Source organism: Nanorana parkeri, unplaced genomic scaffold, assembly GCF_000935625.1.
Source record: "Nanorana parkeri isolate BGI_ZX_2015 unplaced genomic scaffold, ASM93562v1 scaffold973, whole genome shotgun sequence".
NCBI classification, from domain to species: domain Eukaryota; kingdom Metazoa; phylum Chordata; class Amphibia; order Anura; family Dicroglossidae; genus Nanorana; species Nanorana parkeri.
In genome coordinates this window covers 440,920-451,282 of record NW_017307241.1, presented here as the reverse complement: position 1 = coordinate 451,282, position 10,363 = coordinate 440,920, and the positions used below count along the sequence as shown (strand labels likewise).

The 10,363-nt window shown below is 43.8% G+C and overlaps 1 protein-coding gene across 1 annotated transcript in view; it reads right to left on the bottom strand.

Moving 5' to 3' along the window:
- Positions 1-7,455, bottom strand: part of SELENOS (selenoprotein S) — a 21,563-nt gene extending 14,108 nt beyond the window's left edge. Inside the window, exons 1-2 of the mRNA XM_018566765.1 lie at positions 7,267-7,455; positions 821-946 (exon numbers count right to left, since the gene is read on the bottom strand). Coding sequence (XP_018422267.1) covers positions 821-946; positions 7,267-7,345 — 205 coding nt within the window. The 5' untranslated portion in view covers positions 7,346-7,455. The remainder of the gene's footprint in view (positions 1-820; positions 947-7,266) is intronic.
- Positions 7,456-10,363: the final 2,908 nt, after the last annotated feature.

Below are 10,363 nucleotides of genomic sequence, written 5' to 3'. Positions count from 1 at the left end.
GAGGCAGAGCCTTCCTTCCTGCGGTGCCGAGGCCACGCGTTCAACATCCATAGTGTGCTTAGGTAAATCACAGCAAAACACCGCTCAAATTCCCAAACTGGCTTGTACTGTGATTGCATCCCAGGTGCAGGCAAACAAGCGGGCCATCGCCTATAACTAAATCCAGAAAAAGCTGCACTCCAAGGGTATTTATGGAGCAAATACTTATTGTTAAGTTTCTCCCCATGTATGCTCAACCGCTAACACGTTTCAACATTTCAGCATAAACAGAGAGTTTCTTTTGATTGCATTACTGGTCACACAATAAAACATGCAATGTTTCAGGGCCATGCAGGTGTCATCATACGCTATAAGGGCCCCATACGTCAGTGGATTCACTAGTTTTACGAACCACTGGACAGGTCTTAATTCCTTCCATAGGATAAACTGTATTGCTGTGCAGTAACCCCCAGTAACTATTGTCCTTCAGATTCGAAGCTACTGTAGTAAAAGCAAGGGGTTTCCCCTAAACACCACCTGATGTACCAGCATGCCACTCTGTGCTGAGTACAACCCTTATTATTATAAAGCGCTGAGCAAACTGTTGGCGCTATATAAATCCTGTATAATAACATACAGTACAAGAGTCTGATCACCACAGCACTAAAAGAACATAGTACAAACATAAGAACGTTCATGATAATCCACCATTTTATGGATCACTTTCTACTAAAAAGAGACCTGGAAAAAAAGGAAAGACATAAAAACATCAGATTTCCTTTTTTTGAATATTTATTGAAAACATTATAGACTGGTAAGAAAGTAAGAGGTCGTGAAATACCTGCCGTCGTTGTCCGTGTGGTTGTGAGGAGCGAGCTAATGTTGGATGAAAATTTCTGCTTCAAAATGTACAAAAGGATGCAGCCTAAAAGGATGAACCATCCATAGCTTGTCAGAGCGGTACCCACTGCAAAAGAAAACACAATGAGGTTAGACAACCAGTCACAAGAAACATCAACTTCTAGATACTGGAATATAGACTCCACACTGACAGCAATCTGGTGGGATTACTGGTGTCTGCGGAGGATTCTCACCGGATCCAGCGCTGTCTTTGGCCACCTAAAGATGACCGTACATATTGTGTACATTGTACAACCACCTTTAGATCTGCCCCCAACTATGCAACGTAAGAGTCTGCACGCTGGAAACAAACTGAATGGCTTTTTGAAGTCTGTCCTTATATTGGTAAGCCTAAAGATTGTACATGGACACCCTCAGTCAGAAGATGCATGTGAAATCTGAACAGTATGTTACATTGACACAGTCACATAGCCGGGGGAAGTTTCACTTACCCCATTTCCCCAAAAATAAGACCTACCCCGAAAGTAAGACCTAGCACTATTTTTCAAGATTCCTGTAATATAAGACCTACCCCGAAAATAAGACCTAGTTTGGTGGTAGCATGTGAGGGGTAACTTGAAGAGCAGGTGAGATGGTATTAGCCTGCAGGGACATACTGTATTAAAGGGATGACAGGGGACTCCCTCCGGAGTGGTACAGGGAGCAGAGACACATTAGCAGATGCTTCCTCTATATCGCTAGTTACTGTGACAGGCGGAGTGATACCAGATGCACTCTGCCTGTGAAAGTGAAAGAAAGGGGTCAGCATTACCGATACTGACCAGTAGGAAAAGAAAGAGCAACAGTATTATTCTCATTCTTACCATACCAAAAAAAAAAAATAAGACATCCCCTGAAAATAAGACCTAGTGTGTTTTTTTGGGGAAAAAAAAAAATATAAGACAGTGTCTTATTTTCGGGGAAACACGGTAGCTTAGGAATGTGGTGCAATGAATATCCAATCACGTGGAAGGAAAATAAAACAAAAACAGTATTTTTGCTTGCACAGGATTAGATGACGGAAGTAAGCGGGGCTTCACCTATTTCACTAAGCTGAGGGAAAAGGGAGTACAGAGGCCATTATTGGGGTCTTTCAGAAAATATTTTTTTAAAAACCCCTTTACCAACTCCAGCATTTCTGATACTAACACAAGCAATGGACACTGGCAATTTTACAGTTTTAGTTAAATCATTTGTAGCAAGTGACTTAAAGCATGTGAGCTCCATTCTATATTACTACCAGCTTATGTTTCCCTAAATATCAGGCAATGTGCTTCAAGATTGGCCGCGCATGTAATATCAGCTCACCGCCAACGCCTGGCACCCCAATAACATGGTGCAGGTAATATGATGGGGTGACTAGTTATTACTGCACCCTCTGCCCTGGTGAATGGATTTGTCACTCAGAATCTGGAAGCTTCAGAACAAATGCATTGAATAAATGCACCTTCACCAGCACCAATTCCACCCTTCCCCTCCATAGCTGCATACTAAAGCTCACATTACAATCGGATTGTACCATCTCCTTTAGATCTTCCAGCAACCATGTAGTATAAGGGCCTGCCTGATTGGATAGATTATTTAGGTCCTCATATTACATAGGTTTGGTAAATCGAAATTTGATTATAATGTATATGGTGACCATTACCAAGATCCAACACCTGGGACCTACCACGTTTGTTTACATCCCTTGCCGAGGTCCTCTCTCCGTTGACCACCTTCACGGTAGAGCCCTATAGACCTCTATGCAGCTCGTCTACCTTCATCTCTCCACAATGAATAAATGTACCTCGTTTTCCTACATTAGGTCAGTAGACAGATGAAGGTTTAAGCACTATGGGCATGACATAGTAAGGACCTTTAGGCGTTTGCATTAGGGCTGCAACAACTAATCGATTATAAAGCGATTGAAAAAGTTGTCAACTTTTTCAATCATCGATTAATCGGCTTCCGATTGGTTGGCCCTGTCCACGGCTCCACACACGCTGCGCGCCACACCTCCTCCCAACCTCACGCTCGCCGCTGCCAGACCCGCATCCACGCTCCACACCTCCTCCCCGCCTCACGCTCACCGCCCACCCACATCCACAATCGGCACAGGGACGCGGGGAGAAGAAGTAACGAGGAGCAGGTGTGGGCGGATGCCACCCGCCGATAGACAGGCCCGATCTCAGAAGCAAGTTGCTGGAAGACTGCTCAGGTAAGCCGGCACTTCCCTCCCACCCACATGGTGCTCTATAATGTATTGCTGGGATAGTGGGATTTGTATTCCTCTATAGCTGATGGTACATTGTGCTGTGCTGTATATTATATAGAGCAATGTACCATCAGCTATAGAGGAATACAAATCCCAACAATACATTATATACTGTATGTATAATGTATTGCTCGGATTTGTTTTTTTCCTCTATAGGTGATGGTATTCTGCATTGCGCTGTATAGGAGGTCTACAAATCCCAGCAATAATACATTATACAGCACAATGCAGAATACCACCAGCTATAGAGGACTACAAATCTCAGCAATAATACATTATACAGCGCAATGCAGAATACCACCAGCTATAGAGGACTACAAAACCCAGCAATAGTACATTATACAGCGCAATGCATTGTGCTGTATAATGTACTATTGCTGGGATTTGTAGTCCTCTATAGCCGGTGCCATTCTGCATTCATTGCTGTATAATTTTACACTTTTCATCTCACTATATTGCACACCACACTTTTTTCTTTTTTTTTTTACTTCCACCGCTGCACGCTTGCGCCTGTGATGGACTGCAATCTCAATACAAACTAGTAGTCCCATCACTGGAGCCATTTTTAAAATTTTAATTTTTATCCGATTAATCGAACTTAATAATCGGCTAACTAATCCATTTTGAAAATAATCGTTAGCCGCAGCTCTAGTTTGCATTGAGCAGCCTAGGAAAAGAAACCCTGAGCATTCTATTATGCAAATTTCAACCAGCTCCCAATTTCCTCCCATCTCTAATAATTAGACAATCAAGCCACCTATCACAGGGATGGGCCAGTAATGTGGACCAGTCTCTCGACCATAAGAACTGGCTAATAGACAACTGCCTCGAGCTTCTCGAGGTGTCTGGTCGGAAAGCTGGACAGCTGTGACGTTATTAGGAGATCTGTTGGTATATAAAAATATCTATCGTGTAATCTGAATAAATAATGCACACATTCAAAATATCCAAAACATTTTTTTCTTATAATTATCATCTTTGCTATGATCTTCATGTCACTGCCAAGGCAAAAATGACAGGCCTCTGGCTACCAGGTGCATTCTGGGTGCTTGACATCATTAGAGACAGACTTTCAGCAATTAGACAGAATTGATCAAAGCAGACCTGGTTTCCTGCAGCTCTACGTTGGAATTTCAACCACATATGGTTGAAATTCCAACGTAGAGCCGCACATCTGACAGTTTATAAAATAAATCAGATTCATTGAAAGTTCATACCATCCAAGTACACAGCAATATCATCCCACACGGATCCCATAGCCTCTCACGCACCAAATAGGCTTAATCATAGAGATACAAGAGGTCTATGGGATCGGTGTGGGATGATATTGCCGTGTACTTGGATGGTATGAACTCTCAAGAAATCGGATTTATTTTTATGAACTGTCGGATGTGCGGCTATACGTTGGAATTTCAGCATGTATGTTTGGGGCCTGCACCTAATTGATGTGACTGGTTGGGTCAGTGTTGTCTGACTTTGGGGATTGAGCGATGTATATTTTGAAATTTAAATAGCAAATATGGTTGCTACCATGTAATAAATACAAGATTAATACAAAAACAAACACAGATAAGATTATCTACGTTGAGCTGGTCTCCACTGATTTAGAGTGATCACATACGGCCCTTCCATAAAACTCTGAAGACTGGAACACGAGCGCCCTCCAGTGGAAGATCAAGGAACACCAATAGCTGGGAATGCTAAGAACTTGAATACGCCTCTTTCTTCTGGCAAATGGTATTCTTATAAAAATAAAATGCCGAAAGCGAATATTTTCAATGTAAAGTGAACAATTTATTTATGCTCTTCTGTCCAATACAACCAAATATATAGGGGGATAGAATGCATTTTACCACTGGAGGAACAGCCTCTCCCAGCTCACACCATAAAATCTGCTACAAACACCTTATCTCTTGATCTACTGTCGTTTGTCTGGATCAGAGAGAGATGGAGAGACAGGTATGAACAAACTAGGAGCATCTATTAAAGAAGAACTCTGGGCAAAAAATGTGTAACCCTTGCAATGGGGCTACACCCACACTGCAAGGGTTAAGTGCTCGTTTTGGTCTAGGGATGCGAGAAAAAAAAAAAAAGTTATACTCACCTGATCCTCTGAGCCAGCTTGCTCTTAGACCGGTCCCTTCCGCCTTGTTTCCCATCTGCTGCAGCGGTCTAAGGTCCCCGAGTCATCACATTCTATACACTGTATCTGTACACCTTTTTTACTAGGCGCCATCTAGTGACCCACCTAAACTTCGTCACTTGTAAATCAGTGTGACAAACAGCTCAACATTAGGTATCCCATTCATGTCTATGACTCCAGAGCACGTCAGTGTTGTGTCGCAAGCAGAAATACGCCTGACGCATGAAATACATGAGCTACTTTGGGGCTGATTTCAGCGCGCTTTGTCCCATGGACTCAATAGAAAATGCTTAAACACGTGTTGCGATTATTTGCATGTGTATCACAGCGCGTTTTGCTCATTGACATAGATGTGCCAAAATCTGCTCACAAAAACATGCGACCTAGCATACGCGAATAAAGTGACGCTTAGGTGCGAAACCAACCAAAATGGATACGTTTTCTACTAGGCGCCATCTAGTGACAGCCAGCAGAACTGCAGTCCATGAAACTGCATTTTAAAATGCTCAAACACCTGGCCGCATGGGGAAAAACATTTTTTTGTAGCCAGGGCGACCTAGCAACCATGATTTAATAAAATGTATTCATCTTTAAGCATTTTTAATAGGAGAGTCACACACACATCCTGAACCACAGGACAGATGTGGCTACCATCCACATTTGTCTGGACCCACCTGGGATTCCTGCCGCAAGGCCTTTGGCACATGATAGTAGGACTAACCCTAGGAATAGGAAGGTCTGCAAGGCCGCTCAGATGGGCAGCCCTCTAAATGTGACCATACACAGAGAGGGGAATTGATCAAAACTTGGGCAGACAGAATCTGGAGTAGCTGCCCATAGTAACCCATCAGCTTCTAGCTTTAAATTTTCAAAGCTTAAAGAGGAACTTTACCCTTATCGTTAAAATGACAAAAAAAATACATCATTCACACTGGGCCTATACGCCCGTACATGGCCGATCCCGGGAGGGACAGGTGCGGCGTGTGATTGCAAGCAGCAGCCTGTTCTTCCCTATGAGAGGACGTGGCCATACGCTGTCATATGCACATGCGAACTGCACATCTGTGCGGGCCCGGGTGTCCGCACTTAGACGCAGACAGGATGCCTATGACAGCGAACAGCCGCGTCCTCCCATAGGGAAGAACAGGCTGCTGCAATCACACGCAGCACCTGTCCCTCCCGGGATAGGCCGTGTACGGGCGTATAACGCCCCCCGTGAGCCCCATGTGAATGAGGTCTTAGAAACGTTTGGAGGAAAATGCCTTTCCCTGAGATCTCATGAGATTACAGATGAGATTTCCCAGCAACGCTCTGCTGATGTTGCCCAAGCATTGCATTCTGGGAAGGTTACATCATTTGTGCTAAAGTGGACCAGGAAGTGGGGGGGGGGGAACTATTTGTAAAAGAATGTAAGATGATTTCATGTTAGCATGCAGAGCTGTATGTTGAGGTGATTTTTAATGAAAGGCCCATTTTAAGTGAACAAACTACAAAGAGAATTGGTTGCTATGGGAAACCGCTCCAGATTCTGCCTGCCGCATTTTTGACCTATTCCCACCCAAATAGTGATTTGTGATCCATTTAGATACAATTGCAAACAGGCGAGTCATCGTCAATTAAAATATCAAAACGATGCAACGCATAAGGTACTGGTTGAAAATTCGATCCGAAACATTTAAATGATTTGATGGGCCTGTGTTACGATTGGTTCCCTGGCACACACGCAGATATTAGTTTGTTTGATCAGAAGCGATTGACAAAAATACACCGCGGCCAATCGCCTTGCCAGATTGGAATTGATCAAGAGCTTACAAAAAACAAATGCCAGGTTCAATGGATCATAATAGCCATATCAAATGATGAATCTTATCGCTGTGTGTGTGTGGTCACCTTAAAACACATGCAGAACATTGATCCCAAAATGCAGCCAAAAAATCACCGCTGCACAGCTGGACCCGTCCCTCCTCCAGACACCCCATGCGGTCACCTGTCTCCTGCAGGAAGCTGGTGAAGTCCAGTTCTACTTCGGGCTTGGCGGCCGGCACCTCCTGATCGTCCAGCTCCATGCTGACAGTGCCAGACACCTTCCTCCTCTAGATCCGGCTTTCCGGTGTTTACTAAGCTCCAGCCAATAGCGGCGCTGGATGACGTGTCTCAGATTAGGTCACGTGGAACGCACAGGATGTCAGATAAATCGAAACCGGATGTAGGTTGCGTTTCAAGCCTCGTTCAATGTGACAGCTTTAACTGTGATTGGCTGATCATCAATTATAGGGCGGGGCCGACCCCGCACCATGATGATTAAGCAGCTACAGCGGCAGACAGCTGTCACAAAGGGGTTGGTCCATTTCGCTAGAACACCGGCTTGCGCGAGACTCAACTCAGGAAACTTTATACACAAGGACATGGATCTATATTATACGCCACGTGACTGCAATTGTCAACTCTCATTGGACTAAGCTAAAATATTTGTCACTTTTTTATTTAAGACAGGGATCCTGGTCCCCGTTTTAGCTTTGTGAATTGAGCCGATTGTTTTAGCATTCGGAATATAACGAAGTGCTTAAAAAACATCAGTGCAATGTTATATAACTCTATTGAATAAATAAGTGTATGCAAACTTAAAACTAATATAAATAAATGTGTAAATGCATGCAAGGTTGATAAATTCCCATGCACACCTAAGTGCGTATCGTGTTCACACGCATTCCCATTGATTTCAATTGGTTCCTGTACATGTAACAGACACAGAAAAGTAGTGCATGTAGCAAAATCTGCAACATATGTTCCACAATTTTTTCCCCCCCATCTGTGCTTGTACAAACGCAGAGGGAAAAACCTGTGTCTTCCCAGCCACGGTTTAGGTGCCATTGATTGGTAATGGTACAAGGCCATTTCGCATTCTTGACGCATTTCACATATGCTCAGGTGTGAATGTGAAAACAATTACTTATTCACAGCTCCCCACCGGTTAGCTACGTGATGCCCCTCACCAGGCTGTGTAGCATGCCAAATACAGCACGTCACAGCATGAAATTTTGTAATGAGCATAAAGCTTGCAAATGCTCATTGGTCAGCATGGTCACATGACTGGCGCTTCTGAGCTTGGGACCAGGTCCCGGAAGTAATCAACGCTTCTTATTGGTCCGCATGGTCAGGTTCTGTGTTTACACAAATTAAGTATTAATATGAGGTTGATAAAGTAATACTGATTTGCACTGCATATATATTTTTAGCCGTTTCCTTATATTCTTAATGATTTTTGTTATATTATTTAAAGGTAGTAGCTCAAGGGTAGAATTTATTGATTTTAAGGGCGCAGTGTACTTTTTTTTTTATTTCTTGTGTTTACAGGCTGGATCATAGTGGGATAAAAGGACCTTGGGCTTTCAAGTGGAAGGAAAGTCAAGAGAACAACATAGCTGTTTAATGTCGATGCCCCTTTGCTGTTATTCTCTCCACAGACTGTTTCTTCTTACCGGGCATCTACATTTTTTACTCTTTTTATTTTGTGGTCATGTGACTGCAGAACTCCAGTGCTTTCCGATGTTGCTGAGGCCTGTAAACCTTCTGCAGGCCCGACAACATCCTGGGACTATGGATGGGTGAGCTGAAAGTGCATTGGAATTGAACAGCATCGTGGGCCGACAGAAACACACATACCAGACGGAGCTTTGTGGTCACATTAGATGCTGATTTCAAAGAAATGGCTGCAGGGTGTAGAACATCAAAAGGGAACCAACATCAGAACAGGTACGTTGTTCTCCGGCCTTTCCTTCCACTTTAAGAGAACAGCATTTAGCTTCCATTCTGTAAATAGGGCAGAATCTTTAGGGCTAAATGCTAAGGGGGCTGAAGGACATTTCATAAACTTAAAAGGGTTACTTTGAAAAAGTTGTTTGTTTTTTTGCAAGTCCTCCGCTCATTGCTTCTATACCCCATAGTGCAGATGACACAACAGCCAGCAGCCTCCTTCCCAAGCCAGAGGTGTAGTATATGCATGCGTGGATTTTCTCTATTGGCCCCAATTCTTCATTGGATTCTATGCAGAGAAGCTGCAAAAAAAGTAGCAAAAATATGAGCAGGCCGCGATAAGTGGAGGTTGCAAATGGAGGTCCTTAGTGAGTGGGGGAGGGGTATGGGAAAGGAAGATTGACTCCCCCCCCCTTCCTGGCCAGGCCATTTTTTCAGTATTCAGCGCTGCGGTACTTTGACTGCCGTTTATTCCGTCATGCAACGCTGTACTGAACTGAATTTTATACCATTTTTTAGGGACACAGCTTTCTTTTGGTGGTATTTAATCACCACTGGGGTTTTTACTATATTAAGGAAAAATTACCAAAACATTTTTTAAAAATACAGTTTCCCCCTAAAACCTTTCTTACCCAATTTTTTGGTAAAATATAAAAAAAGACGACGTCACGTCGGGCAAAAAGACAACAAACATGTCAAGCCTTAAAATTGGGCACGCGAAACCTCAAAAAACTACAGTACCCAAAATTGGCCATAGGCGACGCTTTAAAAGCCGTTACAGCTCATCAGTTTAGTGTTATCAGTGATTGATGGACCTAAAATTATTGCTCTCTCTGACGTCCTCTTAATGGAGACATTAGGGGTCTCTAGGACCCCTAATGTCACCTGGGGACCCCAAAAGAAGCTGATGAAGCACAGATCTGCTTCATCAGCTTTTTTTCTCCGGCAATAGCAGCCAGATGACTGACAGGTGAATGCGGAAGTGATGTAATACACATCACTTCCACATTCACAGCCCGGACAGAGATCAGCAAGGAGGAAGATGCTGTTCTCCCTCCCGACACCCTCCCGAGCCGCAGATGGGCTAGCGGATCCCAGGATTGAAGGTGAGGGGTCGGCACAACACAACATACAACCGATCGGCAGCTATAGAGTCGCCGATCGGTTAATATGTCAAACAGCCGGTAACAGCTGTGAAGAACGGGCGGGTTTTTTCTGCTCAGGGGGCGCCCTTAGCAGGGGAAAAAAAGCCGTCTAATTACGGCAACCCGCCCATGGGACTTTGCCGTCCGTTTTTTCACAACGGGCGAATGGCAAGTGGTTAATGTGGA